General features: G+C 40.5%; 4 protein-coding genes and 1 long non-coding RNA gene across 8 annotated transcripts in view; 2 read left to right on the forward strand and 3 right to left on the reverse strand.

Annotated features, from left to right (window-relative positions):
* The window catches only part of LOC6031053, a 38244-nt gene extending 34504 nt beyond the window's left edge, over nt 1-3740 (forward strand). For 2 of the 3 annotated variants that reach the window (XM_038262559.1, XM_038262557.1), the window contains exons 4-7: nt 1224-1501; nt 1555-1715; nt 1776-2100; nt 2156-3740. In XM_038262559.1, coding sequence (XP_038118487.1) covers nt 1224-1501; nt 1555-1715; nt 1776-2100; nt 2156-3379 — 1988 coding nt within the window. In that variant the 3' untranslated portion in view covers nt 3380-3740. The remainder of the gene's footprint in view (nt 1-1223; nt 1502-1554; nt 1716-1775; nt 2101-2155) is intronic. The other variant, XM_001841850.2, reaches the window with a different exon arrangement.
* Nucleotides 3741-4449: 709 nt separating this feature from the next.
* Nucleotides 4450-12190, reverse strand: LOC6031050. 2 transcript variants are annotated; one of them, XM_001841847.2, is made up of 9 exons: nt 11817-12190; nt 8159-8235; nt 7863-8083; nt 7020-7790; nt 6239-6592; nt 5796-6167; nt 5587-5722; nt 5142-5525; nt 4450-5083 (listed from the first exon to the last, which is right to left on the reverse strand). In XM_001841847.2, exons 1-9 carry the CDS (start codon nt 12027-12029, stop codon nt 4540-4542), a joined length of 3072 nt encoding a protein of 1023 aa, XP_001841899.2. In that variant the 5' UTR covers nt 12030-12190; the 3' UTR covers nt 4450-4539. The 2 variants fall into 2 exon arrangements, with proteins under 2 accessions (XP_001841899.2, XP_038119718.1); XM_038263790.1 differs by having other exon boundaries at nt 5796-6185.
* Nucleotides 12191-12655: 465 nt separating this feature from the next.
* On the reverse strand, nt 12656-14247 carry LOC6031049 (DNA primase small subunit). Its single transcript, XM_001841846.2, has 3 exons — nt 14029-14247; nt 13010-13967; nt 12656-12953 (listed from the first exon to the last, which is right to left on the reverse strand). The coding sequence occupies exons 1-3, from the start codon at nt 14162-14164 to the stop codon at nt 12758-12760; spliced, it is 1290 nt and encodes a 429-aa protein (XP_001841898.1). The 5' UTR covers nt 14165-14247; the 3' UTR covers nt 12656-12757.
* A 2205-nt stretch (nt 14248-16452) lies between these two features.
* LOC6031048 (bladder cancer-associated protein) lies at nt 16453-23264 on the forward strand. Its single transcript, XM_001841845.2, has 2 exons — nt 16453-17080; nt 22475-23264. Exon 1 carries the CDS (start codon nt 16787-16789, stop codon nt 17024-17026), a length of 240 nt encoding a protein of 79 aa, XP_001841897.1. The 5' UTR covers nt 16453-16786; the 3' UTR covers nt 17027-17080; nt 22475-23264.
* LOC119770301 lies at nt 22362-23395 on the reverse strand. Its single transcript, XR_005278762.1, has 2 exons — nt 23205-23395; nt 22362-22548 (listed from the first exon to the last, which is right to left on the reverse strand). It is a non-coding gene; the product is annotated as an uncharacterized LOC119770301 (long non-coding RNA).
* Between the last annotated feature and the right edge of the window lie 1725 nt (nt 23396-25120).

Here is a 25120-nt window from a genome sequence, read left to right on the forward strand (position 1 = left end):
AATGTATCAATCAAAAAAATGTTTCGTGATTTCTATTTCTGGACCCTAAATTTAGAATCATTATCGCCAGTCATCACCCCAAAAATAAATGACTCCATCTACGACCTTGATTGCACATTCGGCATAAAAATACAATTTGAACACCTTAAATCTGATTTTAACAAGAAAAACTATGGCTATCAAAGTCACCCCGGAATTCAAACAAAGAATTTTTAACTTATCTTGAATAAACTTTTTTTCAAAAATAGTGCATGGACTTTGTGTGCCCTAACCCTGAACATGCTTTAAAAATAATAATCTTGAGAAGAATGAATTTTCAAATTATTCAAGTTTAGAAAACTCAAATATCACAAATGACCGTATTTTTTCGAAAACATTCAAATTTATATAATTTGCAATGAATGTATCAAACGAAGCAACATTTTGCATGTATTTTCACACATTCACGACAAAGAATTATATTTTCTTCGCCTTTCATTTTTTTTAGTATTAGGGTCAAGTTCAGTCAAATTTTAATAGTGAATTGGCTGTTACAATAACAAATTAATTTTCCCAATACTTCATCAACATCATATTGGCCGCCAGTTTACAAATTCTTAGACTTTTTTTATTTTTTTGGGTCATATTTGAGCTCAACGGCTCAAAATAATTCAAAGAAAAAAATCTTGGTTCGATTATCCGAAATTAGATTCAATCCTATCTGGATTATCGTATATCTCAATTCTCTGACTCAACAATTTTTGAAAATGTCCATGTTATTTTGGCTTAGCGCTACGTTACTTCATTATTTTTTTAAGCACCCTCTAACACAACCCCGCCTTACCTATCTAACCTGTTGCAATGCCGAAAAATATTAAACCACAAACTGTTATTTTTCATTCGATTGGTTTTAATGTATAAATGTGTTTTTCTTTTCGTTTTTCACGTTTTGCTACCCGTTTTTTACCCTTTTCCCCACTAAAAATAAAACCACCAATCTTAACCGCTAATACCACCCCACCTGCGACGGCCAACCCAATCCTGGCGACTTCTACTGCATACTGCCACCACCACCACCACAACCACAAAACCAAACTATGTCTATGTTGCACGCTGATTTCTAATGTGTCGATGATGTGTTTGTATAAAATGAAATAAATCCATATTAAAACCTCATGCACTGCGCTAAAAACCATCCTTAAACTACCAATCCACACACACACATTTAAAACCCCAACATGAAGGCCTAGCCTCACCTGCCGTAGTAACTGAATCCAGTACCAACCGAATCATTCCCGTTATTCCACTACACACGACCTCGTCCCTGAACAACCACCACCTGTACAACGATGACCTAAACCGTGATACTAACCACAACACCAACCTAACGACAACCGCAGTGCCAAAAGGATTTCTAGTGTGGGGACCAGGCTGTAAGATGCTCGATCTGGATCCGCTGGCAGACGACGTGATGCGACTGTTTCGAAAGGAGCGCTTTGAGCCGTGCTCGCCGAAGAAACCAGTAAGTTATTACTAATCGTTTTGAATTAGGTTGATTAATTTCAATTATTGCAGCTTACCACGATCGAGCAGGACTTTGAGAACAACTCGGTCGTCTTGAGGTTCCACCGGGACCAGGCCGAGAAACATCTGCCGCACTACATGAAGTTCATCGAGTGCTGCTACCAGAGCATCGAACGTTCCGGGGTCAACGAAAAGGCTGATAAAAACTTTAAGTAGGTTTGTTCTGGAACTCGATCAACAGCAATGCTAACACTTCCCCCCTCCCCGTACAGCTTAAGTGAGTGTAAATATTTCTCCCACGACGTCCAACTACCGCCGAACGTTACCAACGGGATTATGGTCCGCTGTAAGGGTAGCGTCTCGGAAAAGGCCAAAACGCGCAAGTCGGTGTACACCAACGTGCACGCGTTCATCCGGAAGAAGCCGGCCGTGCAGGAGCGGCTGGATCGCTTCCGGCAAAGTTACAAACAACGCCCGCTGAGCGTGCTCATGATCGGCATCGACAGCATATCCCGGCTGAACCTGATCCGAGCGATGCCGCACACGGCCCAGCATCTGTACGATACGGGCTGGTTCGAGCTGAAGGGGTACAACAAGGTAACGTTGCATACAAGGTTTGTCTGAAGCTTGGTTATAAAGCCCTCTTTTGTAGATCGACGACAACACCTACCCGAACCTGATGGCGATCTTGACCGGATACAACAACACCCTCGCGTACGATGTGTGCAATCCGCGTAAAGTTGGCCAGCTGGAAACGTGTCCGTTCCTGTGGAAGTACTTTGCCGACAGTGGCTACGTGACGGCCTATGCCGAGGACGAGGCCAGCATCAACACGTTCAATTATCACAAGTTTGGTTTCGTTAAGCAACCAACCGACTACTATTTGAGACCGATGGCGCTGGCCGCCGAGAAGAATCTGGTTAAAAAGTTGAAAAACTCTCTTACGTTCTGCCTGGGCTATCAACACTATGCGGACTTTATCTACCAGTACGCGCTGGACTTTGCCACGTTCTACAAGGACGAACCAAACTTTGGGCTGTTCTGGACGAATACTTTCAGTCACAACGACATCAGTGATCCTTCCTCGATGGACCTGCGCATGAAGTACTACGTCGAAGAGTTGCAAAGTCGAGGCATTCTGAACAACAGCATGGTCATCTTCTTCAGCGATCACGGCATCCGCTTCGGTGCGGTACGATCGCTGTTGACGGGTTGGTTAGAGGAGCGGTTACCTTTCATGTTCATGTGGCTGCCAGACTGGTTCAAAGAAGAACACCCCCAAATTGTGCAGGCACTGAAAGTCAACCGCAATCGTCTCACCAACCCGTACGATCTACACGCAACGCTGAAACACGTGCTCGAGCTATCCGAACGCATCGACAACCTGCCAACGCCGCTGAGTTGCCCAAACTGCCAAAGTATTTTCCAGGAAATGCCCTGGAATAGATCCTGCGAGGAGACGTCCATCGCACCGCACTGGTGTACCTGTTCCGACTACGAAAAGATCGACAAAGGATCGCGACTCGTCCAGGAGGCCGCCGGTTTCGTGATAGACTCGATCAACGAAGATCTGGCGCAAAATCAGCGCAACCTTACGAAGAAATTATGTGCCAAGATGCAGCTAAAATCAACCTCGCTGGCCAAGATCGCCCGGTATCCGGACGCTGAAACACCCCACAATGACTACCTGTTGATCATAGACGGAAAGCCGGGCAATGGCAAGTTCGAATCAACCGTCCGGCACTACACCAAGCTGAACAAGTTTGAAATCACTGGCTCGATCAGCCGCCTGAACGAGTACGCAAGCCAGAGCGAGTGCATGCACGTGGACTACCTGAGAAAGTATTGCTACTGCTTGCGACGAAAGGGCGGATAACGGACTACCGATGGTTAGCTTGATGTGACAATAAGGTCTCTACAGTCCAATGTACCAGCAGAATCTCGTCCGGATCGGAACGACGATGCCATCTCGAAAGTAATTCTACACTTCAACTGGTCAGCCATTTCTAAACTCCAAAATGTCCTTTCTACTACAAATTCAATAGTGACACATTTCCCTCAGTATTCAGTAGCTTGTGATTACCAGTGCCGCGACCTTCAAATTCCAACGTTCGAAATATTAGGTCTCGCTCTTGCGGAATTCTCATTTCGAGCAGAATCGCATTCTCATACTATCAGGACCTACTGTGCTCATCAATTACATCGGTTACCATGGTTACCAAGCGAGACAGTGAGCAAGCGAGTTGCTCTCTTTTCTCTCAACGTTGAGAGAAAAAAGAGCAGCTCGTTTGCTAGCTGTCTTGCCGCAAGAAATTTTCCGATCGTAGGAAAAAGCGATTCTGAGACACTTTTCTGCATGCACAGCAACGACCCAATTAATTGATTCTATAGTAGCCAAAATTTGTACCTTTTTCCATTCCTACGACGCGCGCGTCACCCAAAAACCAATTTACCGTACCATATAAATCAAAATCGCTAGTGAATGTATATTAGCAGAAAATGTAGCTTTGAGAAAACGAGACAGCAGCAAAATACTCGTAGACGAAGTGCTGAATTAAGCGAATGGGATTTTCCTTAGAAGAGAAATATTTTTGTTATTTACTGAGATAGAAGATGTAATCTAAGGCGATAGTCAAACGGAGTGAACAAAGTAGATATTTATATTATTACTACAGTAAGCCAACTACACAGCAAAACATCCGATGGTAAAATCGCATACAAAAGCATGCACATCATCTTTGTGAGCAAAAGCATGTAATACTGTACGAGAAAACGTGTACACAAAAAGCATGTACCGAAGAAAAAAATCAGGTCTGCTCACCCCAAAACATGTTTTCTCATACAAAATTACATGCTTTTGCTCACAAAGGTGCTGTGCATGCTTTTGCATGCGATTTTACACAGATTTTTTTAACTGTATAGACATAGGAAATAAAAGATAAAAAATTAAACAGACACACTCTCAGTCAGTGAGATGGAAGAGTTTTATTTAATCCGAACATGTATCTCTTAAACCTAACACCACAATAGCTTGAGTTAACGCCGCGCATCCGCCGCGTTGGGAATACCGATGTGGGAGTTGAAGAAAGCTTCAAAATTACTTGTAAGGTTGGCAACACTTCGCCTCGCCTCGGCACGGTCCGCCGAGAAGGGCCTCGGAGGAATCACGTTCGCCGAACCACTGCGCACGATGTTGGTAGTGGAGGGAAATTTTGGGAAACAGTTGCAAAGTTTTACGGCGGTCGCCAACTGACTGTCACCGACGGCTTGCGACGGTGTTTGGTCCAGATTTTCTTCGAGGGAGATCTTTCCCCCGCAAGCGGAGCACATGTTCGCCGGAATCGTGTTGGTCCGACCGGGCTGACAGCTGGGGCATTGGGAATGATAACGGAGGGGTTCTCTGCAGCGCGGACAATTCCGGACCACGTGGTCATAGCTGGCAGAGGCGATACTTCTGCTGTTGGATCCCAGCGAAGATCCCGCGATCGAGTTCCGAGCCAAAGATGACGTGGACGGAAGGTGCGACAGGCCGGTAGCGGTGGAATGCAGATCGAAACTACTTCCAGCGCCATCAGGAGATCTGGAATTGGGATTCGATTAGAAGGGTTGCCAAATGACCATGAAATTCCTGTGATTACCGCATTTCCGATCCCGATCCGTAGGCCAACAGGTACGCGTCAATCTCGTTAATTTGACTCAAATCAATCGAGTCGAAGATCTGCGACCTATCGTAGTTGGGCGAGAAGGTATGAACTGCCGGAATGGACGCGGATGAAGTGACGCTCGCAACTTGGCGCAGTTCGTCGCCACTGCTGAACGCCAACCAGGGCCGTTGACTGCGGGAAGTTGGACTCCAGATGTGGCTAGGTCTTACGGCGGACGCTCCCGCCATCGCGGTGATGGTTACTTGAGGGGGCGTTTCGGCTAGGGATAGCGTAATGTTGGGCGGTTCCTCAGTGAAGCCTCGCGAGATGTTGTCCGAGGCGGACGTTGACCCGGATGAGATCGGGACAGCAAGGGCGCTGCAATGGTAAGGGAGTGATCAGTTTAGGTTGCTAAAGCAGAAGCAGTAGCAAGTCATACCTCGTGCTGAAGTACTGCGAGTCGTCGTAAGTTGGCGGCGGGCTCGAATTAGTGCCGCCGGATGTGCCCGTTCCGGATGCTGCTGTTTGGCAGCCGATGCTGTGACTCTGGCTCGTCGAAGCCGACGTTGGAGCTTCTGCAAACGCCATTCTGTATCAAAACAGTGTATCGGAACCGTTTCACCGGTCAAGTAAACGGATATTACTCACCTATAATACGGGACGACATGAAAAAGTCCGGTTCCGTACGCATCCAAGGGGTGTCCCGTAGGTCATCGTTATCCTCGTCCTGGTCGTGACTCGCATATGGAACCTGCAACATTCCACTCGTTGAAGGACCATCTCCTTCGAACTCCGGAGGTAGGCGAACTTCCAGGATCGGATTGTTACTTTCGGACACGTTGCTGGGTCTACGCGATCTCCTCATGCGGCTTCTTCGTCCCGAAGCTGAGGACGAGTGACGGCGACGCTTGCGATGCATATCCTCGTCCATTCCAACTTTAATGATCTCGTCATAGTCTGGTGGCGCCTCGTACACCGGTGGCTCGTCCACGTCTTCCGGACCACGTGGCGCGTTGCTATCTGCTTGAATAATATTAACTACAAATCTTTTCAAACTCTCAAACATCTCATCCAATGATCGTATCACTAACCTAACAGCTCACTGATGGTCTGCAGTTGACTCTGTAGTTCCCGCTGCTGTCTGGCTCGATTCCCTGTGCGATACAGCAAAATGATCAACGCCGATATCAGCATGATCAGCCCAACCGAGCTGGCTACGAAAATTATCGTGGCAGTTCGCAGGTCCGGATAACGATCCATCTTCGGGAAGTAGTAGTTCGGAGTGTGCGAATACCAGCGACGGTCAATTCGATCCGTTTCCCACTGGATTTCACAGCTGTCCGGCTCATCGCTTCCGTCACCGCAGTGGTCAAACCCGTCGCAACGTAATTGCACCGGAATGCACTTCCGGTTCTTGCAGAGGAACTCCGAACCCATGAAGCAATCTTTGAATTTGAGGAGGAAAACAAATTAATGTAATTATTATTATCATATAGCCTAAAAAGTGGAATAAAAGTAAGTTTCCTTTTTCTCTCTTCAGTTCATGCCACGTCCTGTAACAATTGGAATCTTTGAACACGCTTCAAATAACAGAATAACACTTTGGTTAATTTCTAAGGAACCAAGCGCCTCCATTGAATTTATCTTTACTAGAATAAATCCATGGAGGCGCCTGGCTTTTTAGAATTCACTAGCTTTAATAACTGAACAATTAAAGAACGTGACGAAGAATCAACAGAGAAAAATAGAAGGTCAATGTGTACAGTGGTGTTCTCCAAGACTTTTGTGTAAACGATAAAAATACGCACTACATGCTAGACGTATACGGCATTCTACAAGAAGAATTGATGCTAACTTCCACAGAATACTCACCTAGATAACTAAACGCAGTATACACCAACGCCATTCTGGACTGCAGCCTGAAGCTCGCTCTCAGGTGCACATAGAACCCGGCCGTCAACGGTGCCACATAGGTATGCGGACCAAAGAGTCCCCCGCCCAAATTTGGCCGCACAACATCCAGGATCGCGTTGTCCGACGTCGTTCCCTGAACCACCGTCAGAATCGAGTTCGGTCCCATCTTCTCAAACGTATCAATTTTCAGTGAAAGATGTGTTTTCAGGTGGGCATAAGTGTTTGGAGGTTTCAACAGCCAAATACAGTCAAAAATCCGAGTCTCGTTATCTCCAGGAACCAAGTTCATCATCGTAATCGCCCCTCCAATGTTCTCAACCACGCCGCCACAATTCGAATCCGGAAGCATCATTGGGTTCGCAGCACTCTCGACCGTCAGGAACGATACCTTCGCCCTGTACCCCAACCCGGAGCCACCGTTCGCATAGAACCGTATTATCATCGAAGGTCCACTGCTCTGCACCACCGGCGGTCGGAAACTCCCCCCGGATATCGCGTACAGCCGCTGTCCGTTCCAGTCGTAAAATTCCATCGACGATGTCTTCGCCAGCTGAAAGTCGCTGAAGATCACGTTGACGCGGCAAGACTCGACGTTGCAGCTCAGCACGTACTCTTTGCCAAAGTCCCGCGGATAGTACGACGGAAAGTAGGGCGTCATGATGGTCCGGGTGTGCGCCCCGGTCAGATTGTGAACCCCGCCAGGATTGCCTTGCAGCGTTTCACGATTCCCTGCAAACAGCCAACAAAAAAAAAGTCAGTAAACCCTGAACCAAATCAACACGCAAAGCGGCGCGTCCTTACTCTCCGCCACGTATTCCAGGGTGAACGCGTGCGAGTGGTTGCCCCAGTACAGGAACCGGATCAGTACCGAGCGGGTTTGGGTTTGGTAGACCACGTCGTGGCCGCAGTTGCGCCGCCCCGACTGGTCCACGTCGAAGGGTGGTTCGGAGAATTCCAGATAATCGCACCGACAGGGCAGCTCATTGTGCAGGAAGGCGCACTTGGTGGGGAAGTTGGAGTAGCTAGAGAAAGTGGGGGAAGAAACGTTGTAAGGCGCGGACAATGGCGACGACGTCGCCGCCGCCGGTTGCGCTTACCTTAATGAGATTTTGAAGTTACATGACGGGCAGGTAACCAGCTCCAGAGTGCAAATGGACGGTATGGTGTGGTTTGACTGCAACGGATTTGGCGGAAACAGCTGTTAGTCACATAATCAATTCTTGGTTGCAAAAGGACAAATCGATACATTGTTGGTGAAGGGAGGAACAACACTTTTTGTTAAGACCTATTTTTCCAGAACTTGGATGCGAAATAACCCGAGTAAACGACCGATATAAGAATATGGAGACGCGTGGTACATCAAAATCAAGTTTACGTATCAGTTTCTGCTAAACAAAATATAGAATTTTTAGTTTAAAAGTAAAAAGAGTTCTATCCTTATTATCACCTATTTTCATGACCATGCGTCTCCATGAGTTGTAATTCAAAGGTTACCAGACCAAAGTTCTTAACTAAAAGTCTTGATACAATAAACAACCGATACCGATTGGGGTTACCTGAGTTTTTTTTAATTCATGGCTTTTGCTTCTGAAGAAGTTTATTTTTTTGTTGTGTTTTAGTAACGATAACCTTTTATTTTTTAAATATTTGCTATTATTTTCACTAATTAATTTTTAATTTTTCATCAAAAGGCTTTTTTCTTGTTTATAGAAATCATATTTTGCCATATTTTTTTTTTCTTTCATAGCATTTTGTAAAACTTTGTTTTAAGAATATTGAAAAATGTTTAGAATTGTTAAAAACTGTATGACAAACAATTTTATGATTAATACAACTTGGATGGTTGTTGTCTATGCGGGTCGTTAAACCGGTAAGTCCATAATATTATAAAAGAAATAAATTCTTACTCCAAAGCTTTTAAAATATCAGTTGAAAATTGAATTTACAGCGAAATTTTAAATTGCGTCTTGAGGTAATGTTGGTTTCCGGAGGGTAAAGAAAATTAAGGCCAGAGTTACGACAGATTTGTTTAGAGTTATTTTATTTTACTTATTTTATTTTTGTTTTCAGCAGAAGCCATTTTCTAACATAACTTAAAAATAAAAATGACTCTTAAAAACATATTCTTAAAGGATTGCACATTTTCCCTTGATTTCTGCTCAGACTTCAAAATTGACCATTTCGCTTTTCAGTAGTTTAAATTAATTTTAATTTTTTAGATAAAGCTACAAGTGATCATATTATATCTAATATTGGAAATAATCTTAATTTATTTTATATTAAATTATCTTCAAACTATACATAATAATGTGATATTCAAATAAGTTTGAACACAATCTATATTTTTAAATAAAACCACTCAAAAACAAACCATGCAAAAGAAAGAATATGTGAAATCATCCGATCTGTAGATAGATATCATTCATAGCAGGTTGTTTTTACAATAAATACAAAAAAATGGCATGTCGGTTCCATTTGATCCTTTCAAGAGGTTCCCGGAGATCCATCATTTCTGGTCAAACAAACTGTTCAAATCTTAAAAATAGTTAAAAAATCAATATTGCATATATATGTTTACTTGCAGATTATTCAACGAAATTGATTGAAACTATAAAAAAACATATTGAAATCTGAGACGTCTGAAAAAAAACATAGACAAATGTGTATGAGTAAATATATTGTGAAAGCAGACTAAAATCAAAATACGAGCGCAACCTGTCAAATCTGTTGCGCCACAGGCTGATGTACACGCTAACGACAAACCACTAGATTTTTGTTCGGCGCAACAGATTTTTTCGCGCAACAGAAGTGTTGCGCACTTTGGTTTGGTGGTGCGCGGATAATATGTCCACAAGTTAAACAAAAATGTAAATTTTAAAATTATGGACTGCTGGATTACTTTTAATTAAATTTCAAAAAAACCCTTTTTGCAATTTCGTCGTGAAACTACTTACTTTTCTTGTCATTCTTGAACGACGAAATAGCCTACTTTTCTGTACCGAAAATAACAGAATCGAATAGCATCACTTTTCAAAATAAATGCAGAAAAGTTCTACTTTTCAGCACTTAAACGGGTGCTGAAAAGTTAAACATTTCAGCACTTGTTTTGAAAAGTAACACATTTCAATTTTTTTTTTTAATTTGAACGATTTATTGACAAAATACATGAAAATTTGACATAAAATTTCACTCAGTGTGTGTTTTTTGGAATTGCAAAAAATGTTGTATGGAACTCGTTGCAAAACTTGTTTTTTTCAGCACTCTTCGTATTTATCCAACTCGGTGAACCTCGTTGGATAAATCGATGCCAACATTTCAAAAAGCATCATGTACAAACCATGCGTTTTGAGAAAAACGCATTTGAATGTTGAGCATCCATTTTCAATTACCATTTTTATATAAAAGCAAAATAAGATGTTCTAATGATAACAAACGATGAAAAACGTTGCTTTTGTTGATACTTGATCATCCATATTCAATAAAACATTATTTCCGTAATTTTATTTGAGAAAAACAAACATAACTTCTTTTGAAATCACCAACGTCGATATCACCCTGCTGTCACTGAGGGGGGGCGCTTTGTTATGATTCGTTTTTCTTCGCCGAATGTACATGGCGCTTTTTTCATGTTGCTTTTTTTTCGTCACGAGGTTTATGTAGCCTTTTGTTTGACAGGTTGACAGGGCTATATAAGCAGGGACTGCTGATGGCAGAGATTTTGTTTATGTTACTTTATTTAAAATCATGATTAAACAGACTTTACTGAAGTAACTTTTGCTCACTTTTGGTGGAGAGGTAGCTTATTAGAAGTACTTTCAGAATATACAATAACCCAGAAAGTGTCAAAATGTACATGATGCCTTTTGAAATGTTATCGTCGAAATGTACGACTCGTACTGAAAATATCCTCTTTTTGCAACTTGTTGCATAAACTACTATTAACACCTAAGGGACCATCCATAAACCACGTGGACACTTTTTTGTATCTCAACCCCCCCTCCCCTCGTGGACAATACAATCGCCATACACCCCCCCCCCCCCCGCCTAAAGTGTCCACGTGGTTTATGGATGGTCCCAAAAAACGACAACAATTTCAGAATCCAAACATAACATTTATATTGCACTTTTTCGGTCAATTTTTATGTTGTAGTTTGATTTAAGGAACAACCCTGAGTTAAATCTAGTTCATGTTTGGTTTTAGTACTATCATCTCGACTATCATAGTTTTCTTTCGATTCAAAGGAAACCATGTCAAAAATACGCTATTTTAAAAAAAAGAAGAGATTGGCTCATCAATAAATCTATGAAATAACAGATACACTTATAAATTACAAGTCAGATAATAAATTTAAACCGTCGTTTAAATATTAATGCCTGATGGAGACGCTTCAAATTTCATACTTTTCTTACAGAACACACAACTACAACTTTCTTTTTCCCTTTCCTCAAACAAAAGATAGTTCGTAGATAGCGACATAACAAAAAGTATGAATATATCCAACATGCTTTAGGGCAAATCGATAAACGCCAGCAGAACGCAACAGAACAACAAAAACCGTTGAAAGAATGGCCGCTTTTCATTCGATTTTTCGCATTCCATTTCCCACCCCAACTTTCATTGACAATCACCACTCCCCCTGGAGACCAACAGGTTAAGAAAATCCAATTAGTCCAAAGCACGATGAATAAGTGTTTTTCGATATTTGTTCCTCTTTGTAGCTGAATCATCACAATGTTATTCAAATTTGAGCTTACTTTTGAAAACGTTACGTTCGTGGCCTGCAGCTGGCCCCGATCGCCCAGCTCCAGGTACACCCGGTGTCCGTTGTACATGCCACAGATCTCATTGTTGCGGAACACTTTCGGTAATCCTTCGACCCCGGAAACTACCGCCAGAGCCGCCAGGACCACCAACTGTCTCAATTTGGCATGCTTATTCCACCTCTTGCCGCCGGAGACACTTTTCATTGCCGGTTTGGCGCCCGATTCTGAGCAATCAATTCTGTTCCAGACACTTCCGGAAAATGACCAATTCAACCCTTCTTGAGTAACGGCTATTTCACTTGAAAGGAGCACTTTTTCCGCGACTTGTTTTCCCGCTGCTATTTTTCCGTTCCGATCCGACCGACTTCCAGTGTAAAACTAAACACACCGGCCGAGCTCGTCCTCGCAGGAAACCTCCCAGGGAATCCCGATAAGTGCCTTGCAGGTACTTCGCGGTTCATTACGTCACCACGTGGTTGTTTACGCGCGCGATTTTTGTTTGTAGAAATTTTCCTATGCATAATCCAAAAACCTCGAAACCCGCGCCGTTGGCCACGGATGTGATATGAAGGGGCCGCCGTAGGCCGTCGCTACGCAGGTAATTATGGGAGCATTTTAGATGAAGGTGCCGGCGATGCTTTCCTTCGACCAAGCTATTGTTGGCACGAGTAATCTAGTTGGGATAGGGGATATATTTAACTGCCGAGTTTGCAAGAAAATCGATTGAACGACTTAAAGGATTATATTTAGATGGATTAGAAGGGCTTCAAGTGTAATTATAACTCGATTGTGCTCTTTCTTAAATCTTCAATGATATACTAGCAAACGAATAAAACAAATGAGCAATAATTTCTCATGAAATATATTTCAAAATTATAATTTGTACAAAAGAAGTTTAATGAATAAAGATAACCACCGCTTTCTCCCTCCCCCTAAAACTCCATCTTCCGATCGCTCGCCAGAATTGCCTTCCCTTTGAACGTTTGCTCGAGCTTGCGCAAAAACTCCTCAAAGATGACCGTCCCCTTGAACATGCTGGTCTTCTTGTAGTCCTTAATGCGCGACCGTTCCGTCTCTCCGTCCGCGCTGAGCTTCTCGTCGAAGGCGTTGATTTCATTCAGGAGTCCGCTGAAAAGCAGAAAATTTAAGAGCTTTGTGATGTGAAGATGAATGTTTCAACTTACGTGATGGTCGGCACCTGGGTGGGGTCGAACTTGTCAGCCACGTTCGGATTGAAGGGAATGCAAACTTTGCCGGTTTTCGGGTGCACGCAGAATGGAGCCTTCAGCAAATGGTTGAAACCCTTGCTGACGTTGATATCGATCCGGGGGTAAGTCACGGCCAGCTGAACTTCCTCGACGACGTGTCTCAGCTTGCGGTTGCGGTTCTTTCCGGTGATACGACGGGCTTCGAAAAAGTTTACGAATGCCTTCCAGATCGCCTTCGAGTCTCCTTCGTGTGGTTTGAGTTTTTTGTCCAGGTCCATTCGGGCGCCATCATCTTGAACCATCGCCAACAGTTTCCGCAGGCCGTTTGGCGTTCCAAACATGTCCTGGTCAACCAGACAAATTTCCTCGAAATACGGTTCGATGATTCGGTGAGCCCTCTTGACGGCGTGGTGCATTCGATCGGTGTTGATGTTCACTTTGGTGACCGTTCCTTCGCCACCGCTGATCAAAATGTTCAGATACTCCGCTACAGCCGCCCGTCCTCGGGTGTCCAAATAGCGCGCCACTTTGTCACTGATCCAACAATGGATTCCTCGCCGACCACTGAAGACCCACAGCAGATGTTCAAAGCCGAAATCCTCCCTCAAGGCGGCATCAATGATCTTGCACGCAATGGTCATGAACTTCCAACACTTGGGACAAACATTGGCTTCGCTGCAGCACGTCCGAATCTCGTCGTAATCGGTCATATCGATATCGAACACTAGCTCACGCTGGACCGGCTTCATCACCGTACTGGCCCGGTGATCCTTGGGACGGACGTTGAACACCGCCCCGATATCGATCTTGGACGGGTTCTTGGCGCATATTTCCTTCTCCAATTCCGACTGATTCTCGAACGACTGATACCGGATGTAGATGTCGTCTTGCAGGGTGAACGAAAACTCACGATTCGTGAACACGGATGGTTCCGCTGAAAGCAAATTATCAGCACAATTTGGACTTAGTGGGACCACAATTTCTTTAATACTCACACAACCCGTACGACATCCAGCGGTAAAATTGCAGGTGCGGGAACAAACGCCTGTAGTACAGCGGAAGCAGATCGTTCAGCGACGCGGGATCAAACTTGTCCTCTGCCTTTTGGCTAGTTTCCATCGGTTGGGGCATTTTTGAAACAATTTATTTGGATTTTCTCAGCACACACTCCGACATCAGACTCCAACAGCGCTACCATGCAAGCATCTGCGTTTTCGCGCCAAACAGAACTGTAAACAAAGCAGCTACGGTAAAAGGGAGTTGCGTGCTTTTGATTTTTGTTCAGTTACCGAGCGCTACCCAATTTTGAGTAGTCTTCGGCATGCAAGTTCTGATCATTTAGGGGGTTACATAACTCGTGGTTGTAACTATTTTTTGGTTTTTTTTTTTCGATTAAATACGTTTTTTCGGAATTTTGAATGACGCTCTCAGAATAAGGCTTTCTAGTCAGAAATTTACCAATACATTCAAAGTATGTTTACATTACAGCTGGACGATTGTTTGCATCAGGTTTCCTATCTCTTTCTAGCAAAAGTTTTTTGTCAGGCGACTTCTAGCTGGTTTTTTTGACTGACCGCCTGATATGTCAGCCAACATGCTTCGCAGGGCTGTGACAGCTCGAGCTCGATCATTGTTTGCATCAGGACACTGTGACGAGAAGTTCATCATTTTTGAGTTAAATTATATTTTTTCATTGGGCCTAGAAAGCCTTATTCCAAAAAAACGTTTTTTTTATTGAAAAAAAAATACTAAAAATAGTTTCATTGGCGCATCAAATTTGGTGACACTAAATTTCAAAAACATCACCATTTTAGCCTGCAACACGTTTTTTTTAATGAACCAACATGAAAGGGGTCGTATCGCCTCTCCGTCATGAGATATCGAAAAATGAAGCTCGGATTCGTGACCAGGGACAAAAGTTACCTCTTAAAACAAAGTTTCACGCAAATCGACAAGGGGTCGGTTCAACTGCCGGGTGAATTGGAGGAGAATAGGGTCTTGAAGCCCAATGTAAATTTTAATATACAACGATAAAAAACGCTTAAAAACCATTTCTGATCACTTTTAATTTTATTTTATTGCAAAAAAAAGTTGTCTGGACATTTTTTTTTTTTTTCGATGTATCAACTATAGTCCCCTTGGAAGGAGCTGTCAAGTAGGACATATTCTTTCAAGGAGGACCGCGGAGATAATTTTTCAATATTGATCTAAAAATCAATTTAAACCTCGATTTAAACTCTTTGTGGTCGTAAAAAATAAGCTTTATCGTAAACAATAATTTAAGCTTTAGGACCAAATTGGGTCCTAAAATTAAGCTTAAATTTGCGATATGGCTTATTTTTCTGAGTACGACCGCAAAGGATTTGAAATGGATCTTAAAATCAATTTTAAAAAATTAACGTTTGACCATCTTGATAGTAAAGGTCCTACTTGGGGACCATCCATAAACCACGTGGACACTTTAGGGGGGGGTGTATGGCGATTGTCCACGATCCATACAAAAAAGTTTTTTTTGTATGGAAAATTGTCCACGAGGGGGGGGGGGGGGGTAACAGATTCCCAAAAAAGTGTCCACGAGGTTTAAGGATGGTCCCTTGACAGCTCGTTCCAAAGGAACCATAGTTGATTCATCAAAAAAAGGTTGTCTTGTCAACTTTTTGTTTGCATTTAGATAACAAAAAATAATTTTTAAGCTCGTTTTTAAGCGTGTTTTTACCATTTACATTTACTGAAAACTGCACTACTGAAATTTTCAGTTAGTTTTCGCTGAATTTTAGTTAAAATTTGTATGGAGCTGTCAAAGTTTGCTGAAATTGGGTCCTAAAATGAAGCTTAGATTGCTGATATCAAGCAAAACAATGCCAAAGGGCCGTTGTGGGTTTGTAAACAAAGAGTGTGTCCTGCTCACGCTAGAGGATGTTTACATCTGGCATGAAAGGGATACACTCTTTGTTTACAAACCCAAAACGGCCCTTTGGCATTGTTTTGCTAGATATTATTGTTTACAGCGATAAAGCTTATTTTTCTGAGTACAATGACCATTTGAACGACCACAAAAAGTTTAAAATTGATTTTTAAATCAATTTTGAAAAATTAACCTCGCGGTCCTTCTTGACAGAAAAGTTCCTACTTGACAGCTCGTTACAAGGGGACCATAGTTGATCCATCGAAAAAATATTGTCTCGTCATTTATTTTTTTCGCTTTAAAATGAAAAAAAGTGATCAGAAATGGTTTTTGATCGTGTTTTCACCGTTATACATAAAAATTGAAATAGGGCTTTAGTACCCAATTTCAGCAAGTTTTCATTTACTGAAAATTTCAGTAGTGCAGATTTCAATAAATTTAACTGAATTCAGTAATGAGAAATTGTATACATTGCAAAAATTAACTAGGCAACCCTAACTCAGCGTGTATCTGACAAATCGGTCAGCTGTCACGCGTAAAAATATTGCAAAAAAGTGGGGAGCAGCGACGAGCTGAGTTTGATTCGCGTAAAATATCTCCGCGGAATCGAGACTTCGCCCAGCAGCAGCGGATTGTTTATTTGGATGAAGAGGACGACTCTTCAGTGAGTGTGTAAAAAGAAGGTTCGCGTGCGCGACAATGACCAGCGGCCAGCTCCGTCGACGGTAGTGCTCGCGAGAATCGGTCCCGTTCGCTCAAGCTTTCCCGGAGCTGTTCCGTCCGTCCCGTGCGTGAGGGTGTGTGTGTGTGTTCATGTACGTGTGAGCGGTTCCCCGCTTCCGGCGACCATGTACTGCTTGCAATGTCTCATTCCGGTTCTGTTGATTCCGAAACCGACGAACCCGGCCCTGATGCAAACACACGTCATGTTTATTGTGCTGTACTTGATCGGGTTCTTCCTGGAACGGAAGCCCTGCACCATCTGCAGTCTGGTGTTCCTGGTGGCCGTGTTTCTGATCTGCAACAGCGGGCTGGGAAACTGCATCTTTTGGAGCAACTGCGAAGGTCACCAGTGCGAGAATGGCTAAGGCCACGGCCGAGCTGTGGTGACGACGATGGCGCAGAAGACGGGGAGGAAAGAGGTATTGTATATGCTCGTGCATCTCTTGCTTTTTTCCCTACACACTGCCTTCTTTATCATATATTTTGTGTTTTGGCATTTGGCGCGGAGGTGGTTCACCTTGACTGCCTTTTGGGTGGTTTGGTTTTTGGGGAACTTGTTAGAGATTGGCGCTAGAGAACGAGCAGCGGTGGTTGTAAACCTTGAAAGGAAGCAAAGATTTATCAGCCATGCATCACTCAAACTGATCTGCTTGCTGGCAAAGTTTATGGAAATGAACTTGGCATTGGAAACTAAGTTCAGCGGAACTGAACCGTAAAGGTGATGGCTTGGGTCAGTGAGATAAAAATGCTTTAAAAAATTATGGTCTATATTGAAGGACTGCGTGGAGTTGTGGGTATTAAAAATATTTAAAACTACGCAATTAGATTTTTTTTTTTTTTTTTTGATCTATCACAAACAAATATTGTCAAGTATGTGTATAACATTGCTGTAAAATTTACAACTACTTATATTAGAACCATACTGCATACAAGAATTGCAAAAAAATCAAACTTTCAGTTGCCGATCTCTATCTCGTGTTTACACAAACCCGTGTGACAATCTGTTTTTCTCTCATTTCCGTATTCACAATCATTCTCCCTCAACAGAGCGTAGTCACAAAAACTTTACTTAATCCACCTTTAGGTGGTTGGCGCCTTCCTCACATTTAAAGGGTGCTATCCAAAATGCAAAAAGTGCGTAAATAACACTTAAGTGCTTATAACTTTTGATAGGGTTGTCAGATCTTCAATGTTTTGGACGCGTTGGAAAGGTCTTTTGAATACCTATCCAACGATTGGTCGCATAAGAGATCCGGACAGCATTTTCATCAAAATATCTGAGATCCGGCCTCGAAAAAGTGCGTAAATAACACTTAACTGCTTATAACTTTTGATAGGGTTGTCAGATCTTCAATGTTTTAGACGCGTTGGAAAGGTCTTTTAAATACCTTTCTGAAAATGTATAGCATGACGGGTTTTCTTACAAAAACCACCCTTTTTACAATCTTCCGGACTTCTGTTAAACTCGTTTTTTTAGCATAACTTTTGAAGTACTTAACTTAACTTTATCATTTTTAATAGCGACTTATGGGACCCCAAGACGGATCGAATGACCAGGGTTGTTACGGACGGCGCGGATCGCGTGGATGGCGCGTATCGCGCGGATCTGGCGCGGATTTGCTGACTAATTTTGCTCAGGCGCGGATTTCGCGCTGATAGCTATTTTGATAAACAAAATAATTGGGAACGATAGAAATTCTTTCAAATTACAAAGGAAAATATTATTAGGAATTAAATGAATTCAATCTTTTTCGTAAGTGCGAAAACATCAATTTCTAAGAAGTTGTAAATGAAGAAAATTTTCTTCTAAAAATGATTGATTGCTTCAAGGAGCGATTTTTTTAATGTATTGAGATTTGTTATATAAATTTAACATAACATTAGAACTCATTACAGTCATCCCACATATTCGGAACGGTTTCCAGATCGGCCAATGTTCAAAAAATCATAGCAAATCGATAATTGAACTTAATGATTCGCTTTTACATTCATTTTAAAACTTTTCTTGCAATCTTTCGAATGCTGTATCAAACATCTGCAAATTTTAACTTTTATATGAAGTTTTTGAAGAATTACTTTGACCCTTGAAATCCACAAATTCGGGACACTTTTTTCTTACGAATGTAAACAAACTTTGGATCTCTCCAGGAGTACATATTTATTACCAAATAATGACTTCACACACTGAAACCAATGAAACTCAAGCTTAGTAATGTTTTATACATGGTTTGACAACTTTTTGTGAAAATATCAGTTAAATTCAGGTGTTCCACAACTGTGGGAGGCACAATAACATCCCACAATTATGAAACAGGCCTTTTGGAGGCAGTGTTTTGCTGCTCTGCACAAAATAGTCTTGGAATGAAGTTTTTTGTTCAAAAAGTACTACTTTTACTAGTGAAATAGCAAGATAATGTCCAAATGAAGGTTCTAAAAATAGTAAGGTCGTCAGAAAAGCTACTTTTGGCATGCTATTGACAAATTATCATCAAAGTGTTCCGAATTTGTGGGTGTTCCGAATATGTGGGATGACTGTACTTTTAAAACATCTGCTTAACAATTCAAAGAAAATACCATTTTTTTTAATCTAAATAACAAAATTCGAAAGTTACAGAATTTTAAAAATTTGAAGCTTCCGGACTTCTGTTAAACTCGTTGAAGCTGTGAAACTTTTAAGATTTTCTAAGTTTTTTTCAATATAAAAAATTAAATTTTTAAATTTTTGGTTTATTGAAAATATTAAAAATTCTATTGCCACTCTGATTCAGGTAGAATTGATTCTATTCCCAATTATCACAACATGACGAAATCCACTTAGAAATCTGCTAAAATCTCCGTCTAAAAACGAAATGTAATGTTAAAATAAAAAAAAAATTACAAATCTGGAATTCAACAATTTGAAAATTCAGAATTTACATGTTCAAATAATAAATAAAAGAATTCATAATTTGAACATAATTCATAATTTGAACTTGTCAAATAAGTACGAATTATTCATTTGAAAAATTACGAAAATGTTACAATTGATTTTTTTGTTAATTTTTAATGTTTTAAGAAAGTTCTTAAGTTATTAAATTATTAAATTATTAAATTATTAAATTATTAAATTATTAAATTATTAAATTATTAAATTATTAAATTATTAAATTATTAAATTATTAAATTATTGAATTATTGAATTATTAAATTATTAAATTATTAAATTATTAAATTATTAAATTATTAAATTATTGAATTATTAAATTATTAAATTATTAAATCATTAAATTATTAAATTATTAGATTATTACATTATTAAATTATTAAATTAATAAATTATTAAATTATTAACTTATTTAATTATTTAATTATTAAATTATTAAATTATTAAATTATTAAATTTTTAAATTATTAAACTATTTTTTTTGCCATTTTCTTAGTTCGGATCATTTTCGGAGTCATATTTTAGTTTATAATAGAAATTTCGTGTTTCGATTTTCCAGAGTTAAGTTTTGGCGAGAATTATCAAGTACTAAATCCCTAGATTTTATAATTTGGTGATTTATTTTATGGTTTTAATTTTTTTTCCTGAATTTGTTTTTAAATCAACGATATTTAGAGTGTTGCAAAAAATACTAATATTGTTTCAGAAATGGCAATAAAGTTTCCATTTGGTACAGGTGGGATATGAATCCACAACTGATCAACGGTACTGATCCAAATGCCTTCTGTATTATTCTTTTTTCGTTTAAAATTTCATTCATTATGTTACTCTCTTATATGTTTGTCGCGATTTTTTTTATATGGCGCGGATTTCGCGCGGATTGGGTTTTGGGGTCGGCGCGGATCTGGCGCGGATTTTTTTTCGACTTTTCCGTAACAACCCTGAATGACGCCAAAACGGACAAAATCGGTTCAGCCAATGTCGAGATAATCGAATGACAATTTTTTGATCAACATCCCACCACACACACAGACATTTGCTCAGAATTTGATTCTGAGTCGATAGGTATACATGAAGGTGGGTCTAGGAGGAAGAATTAAGAATTTCGTTTTTCGAGTGATTTTATAGCCTTTCCTCAGTAACGTGAGGAAGGCAAAACCGCCACAAAACAAAATTTGCCAACGCAGTTCAACGGGGCGTAATGCGTGGTCGGTTCCCAACCCCCCTTTCGCGTAGTTTCATAGCTGTCTTTTGAGAAAACAAAAGAATCTTCTGCGAATGTTCGAGAACGAGGAAAAGAAATTGATTGATAGAAAGAGAAAGCTCTTGCAGACATTCACAAAATCGACGCTGTCGTGATAACCTGTTTTACGCCGGTTTTTGTCGTTCCGAGCAGAGCACGGAATGTAAACAACAACAAACACGTTTAATTTGGTTGACCATTATGTGCATTGTCCTGAAGTTTGGTTGTATTTGGTTGCTGGAGTCTCGAATTATAGTTACAAATGTTTACGGTAGTCGAGCTAGTACTTGTGTCAAATGCGCTCTGGCCTGTAATCCCTTTGGCCAAATGTCGCATTTACAACAATTTTCAGGGTGTGTCTATTACAGGTTATGCGAGCAGCGGACGGATTGAGAGAGACGGACGAGATAGAAAAAGCAAACACGTGCGTAGTGATAGAACTGAATGAGTTTATTGTTTATATAGTTTGACAACTAGGGCTGCTTCACGGTAAATGTCATTGTGTGTGCGACGTTGCTCGCTGCAGGAGTGTGCAGCCGACAACAGTGTGATTGGCTGATGCACGAAGTGATTTGTTTACCTTTTTCGGCACTCAGCAAATGTCAAACCATTACTCTTTGGTCTGATAGTCTTGGTCTGACAGTTTTATCATGGATTTTGGTCTGGACAAGGCAAGGGATAGGACACAGCTCCCTCTTGACAAATTGCTACCGGATCTTTACCGAGAGAGATAAGGAAAAAGATCTGGCAGCAATTTGTATTGATTTGACGTTTGCTGAGGGTGCGAAAAGTTTGGTTATGTTACACTTGGTCACTTTTTCGTTTGACACTTTTTTAATTTGGTCAAAGTCAAACTAAAAAGTGACGCACGTGCGTCAAGTTAGCACGAAAGCGACGAAATAGAAGAAGAGTAACTAGCTCTGATATTTTAGTGCTAATGATAATCTTTTTCTATCACTCATTCACAACACTGCCACAGACATTCGACCAATTTTTGTTGATTATTCAACATCCTCAAGTCTAAAATAAATCTTCGTATATTTACAAACAATGTTTTGTTTAGAAATTTGCCAAAATTGTGTGGCGACTTTTATGGACTCTTATAGGTAAGAAAAACAATACGAAAACATTTTTTTTTTCATTATTCGATTATTCCAAATCCCATACAAACCTTCGGATAATCGAGTCTGGACTGTATTGGTTATTTAATTTGATGTTAAAAGTAAGAAAATATAAATTGTAATTTGTAATTTGTTGTTTAACTTGTTAGTTAAACTATGTATCAAGTCAAGGAGGGAACTAGCCGGAAATTTACATTTGATCCAAAATAAATAAAAATACGATACGAATACATATACGATTATCCGAAATCCCTTATCCCCCTTCGGATAATCAATGCTCCGGTCAATTGAGCCTGGTTTGTATTCGTTTCTCTTTTTCTTTTTTTGGAGTTTAGCTTTTCTTTTTTTTCTGAGATGTCTTCAAATGCACAGGTTTTGTTTTAAATTTAAAAAAATATTGATCACAAAATTTATTTTTTTACAGAAAATGCTTCATTTCTTAAATTTTCTGCATCACCCATTCGCAAAATTAGTATACCAAATTCTTCTTAAAGTTTGCATCTTCCTGTTTACCTCTCCTTTGCAGGTGGCACCAATTGCGTAACCACAATATGTATCTGCTATTGCGAGCACGTGCGCCCAAAACAACAAAGTGCGGACCTACTTTGAAAGAAAGAAAAAAAAAATAAAACAAAGCAAAAAACTAGCAAAACAAAAAACAGCAACACCCAACAGTGAGAACGAGACTCAACCAAAGTTTGTATTCTAGTTGTCTTTTTTTTATTAAATGTGAACATGTTGGAGAAAGCGGAAGGAAAAATAGTAACACAATAGCCATTTTTATCTGGGTCATTCGTCGTAGTGTGGTCGTAGGTTGGTCGGTTCTCTTCTGTGAAATGTGAAATCGACTTTGCGGAAATCAAAAAATGCAGCTCAGAATGTGAACGTTAGTGTTGTGCTAAAGATTACCAAAATTACTAAACTAGTTGTGAGCAACACAATTTCTATTTCTAGCAGTCGAAAGTTATCGTTCTTGTGCCCTAGTTTGAAACAGAATCCGAAGTTGTGAACAAAACTGTAACAAAATATATGCATAAGTGAATTAAGTACGTAGATTAGGGCGTTCAAGCTAATGTAATACAAAATATGTGAAAATAAACAGACCGTTTAACTCGTCCCGAACAAATCAAAACAAAATCCCCACTTTTGCGAAGCATTGTGTAAATACTATTGAACATATATTTCTTGTAATATTTATTTTTGTATTAACTTTGAGAAACCTTAGGTTAGCGTGTTGAAAAATTTGAAACTACAACTTACTGCTAGGAACTAAGACGAAACCATCAATAAACTCGTGTAAATCAGTCATATTTTAAGCACAGCCGTCTTTCAACTGGTAGAACAACAAAAAAGAAATCAACAATCGCACTTATCCCGCCAAGATGATGGCTACGAAAGTCGAGCAAGTGCCTCTCAGCGGATCGCACCGAAGGTCAAGTGCGCCCCCTTCCAACTGCGAGCATCAGTAAAATGCTTCTCTTTTTTGCTGTCCCATAACTGCCATCCTATTATAATTCAACAAAGTCGATTAATTTGGCACCGTCGTTGCAATCACAGACAAGCAGACAAGAAATGGGATTTGTATTTGAGTGAAACTAGCGCAACCTGTAGAGCGTTTTACCAACCACAGAAAAAAAAATCTCCAAAATGATCGCAGTCTTCCGTATTCTTGTCTGTGGTTTCAACCCCCCAGAAATGACGAGAATATTGTGCGAAATGCAAAGATAACGAACAAAAAATCAGTCAGCATGGCACTTGTTGTTTGCTCAGTGACCGCGAGCGCGGCGAAAGGGGTGGCACGATCACCGGGGAGGCGAATCGGTAATTGGTTAATCGGCTAATGAATTATTACTGGCTGTGTGTTTCGCGAACTTTCTCAACAAATCATGATGACTCGAGAATGGAACTGTGTTTGCTCTGGTGGACAGTCATCGGTGAGAACGAATGTAGGGGAAATATGCCCATTTTAAGCCTAATAAGCGGTCGTGTTTGAATGATGCTGGATAATCTGGATTGTTCCTTGAAATTCACTACAACCAAGTACACCAACGAGTAGAGCAACTTTTTGTGAACATTTCTGTATTAAAAGTGATGCTATTCCTTTTACAAGCATTTAAAAAAAATATTTCAAAAATTCTAATCCGTCGAGTGCATTGGGCCGAGCCCATTTATCTATTTTCAGCCTAGTTCTTTTTTTCTTCCAACTCTCTTTTGGGTCTGCTTAGTGCTGCCAAAATTGATGAAATTTTAAGCAAACACTCACGAAAAGTAGCATTTATAGCGAAAGTTTCCTGGCATCACTGGCGCACTCCAACAGGCGCTGCTGGTGATGTTGGTGGTCACCCTTTGTTCTTTATTTGCCTTTGCCTCTTTGCTTCTCGCTCGGTTTGCTTCAGCCTTCGATTAGAATCGGTATTCAAAATTGAAACGTCAAAAGACTTAGCGCGTTTGTTTTTTTTTTTGTTGGTGCTTGCTAATTATTTACATTTTTCGGGATTATTTTTAAAGTGAGTGACTAAGTAATGGTCAAAGGAACATGTTGCCGGTAGTTGGAAGCAATTTTATATCTTAAGCGCTTTGAAATTGTTAGCGCAAGTGAAAAGATATTGATGGCGACTTTCGTTAAGCAGTTATCCTCTGATCTTGCGTGTGGATGTGTGTGCCACCAAAATGATGAGAAATGGTCTCGCAAAATAGAAATTATGATCAAATTTGGTGTACAACTTTCCAATATTTCGACGCCAACATTTCAAAAAGCATCATGTACAAACCATGCGTTTTGAGAAAAACGCATTTGAATGTTGAACATCCATTTTCAATTCCCATTTTAATATAAAAGCAAAATAAGATGTTCTAATGATAACAAACGATGAAAAACGTTGCTTTTATTGATACTTGATCATCCAAATTCAATAAAACATTATTTCCGTAATTTTATTTGAGAAAAACAAACATAACTTCTTTTGAAATCACCAACGTCTATATCACCCTGCTGTCATTGAGGGGGACGCTTTGTTATGATTCGTTTTTCTTCGCCGAATGAACATGGCGCTTTGTTCATGTTGCTTTTTTTTTCGTCACGAGGTTCATGTAGTCTTTTGTTTGACAGGTTGACAGGGCTATATAAACCCTGGGCCTTGTCAAGTCAAGAGGCATGATTTGATCCTAGTGC

This window comes from Culex quinquefasciatus, chromosome 3 (assembly GCF_015732765.1).
Source record: "Culex quinquefasciatus strain JHB chromosome 3, VPISU_Cqui_1.0_pri_paternal, whole genome shotgun sequence".
NCBI lineage: Eukaryota > Metazoa > Arthropoda > Insecta > Diptera > Culicidae > Culex > Culex quinquefasciatus.

What these genes read in the sequence shown, in the direction of transcription:
- LOC6031050 (XM_038263790.1), bottom strand. Translation starts at nt 12,029, where the DNA reads ATGAAAAGTGTCTCCGGCGGCAAGAGGTGGAATAAGCATGCCAAATTG. An exon ending in CCTGGAATACGTGGCGGAGA is followed by an intron (nt 7,791 to 7,862) that starts GTAAGGACGCGC and finishes GGCTGTTTGCAG; the next exon opens with GGAATCGTGAAACGCTGCAA. An exon ending in TACTGCGTTTAGTTATCTAG is followed by an intron (nt 6,593 to 7,019) that starts GTGAGTATTCTG and finishes TCAAATTCAAAG; the next exon opens with ATTGCTTCATGGGTTCGGAG.
- LOC6031048 (XM_001841845.2), top strand. Translation starts at nt 16,787, where the DNA reads ATGTACTGCTTGCAATGTCTCATTCCGGTTCTGTTGATTCCGAAACCG.
- LOC6031049 (XM_001841846.2), bottom strand. Translation starts at nt 14,164, where the DNA reads ATGCCCCAACCGATGGAAACTAGCCAAAAGGCAGAGGACAAGTTTGAT. An exon ending in CTGGATGTCGTACGGGTTGT is followed by an intron (nt 13,968 to 14,028) that starts GTGAGTATTAAA and finishes ATTTGCTTTCAG; the next exon opens with CGGAACCATCCGTGTTCACG. An exon ending in ACCCAGGTGCCGACCATCAC is followed by an intron (nt 12,954 to 13,009) that starts GTAAGTTGAAAC and finishes TCTGCTTTTCAG; the next exon opens with CGGACTCCTGAATGAAATCA.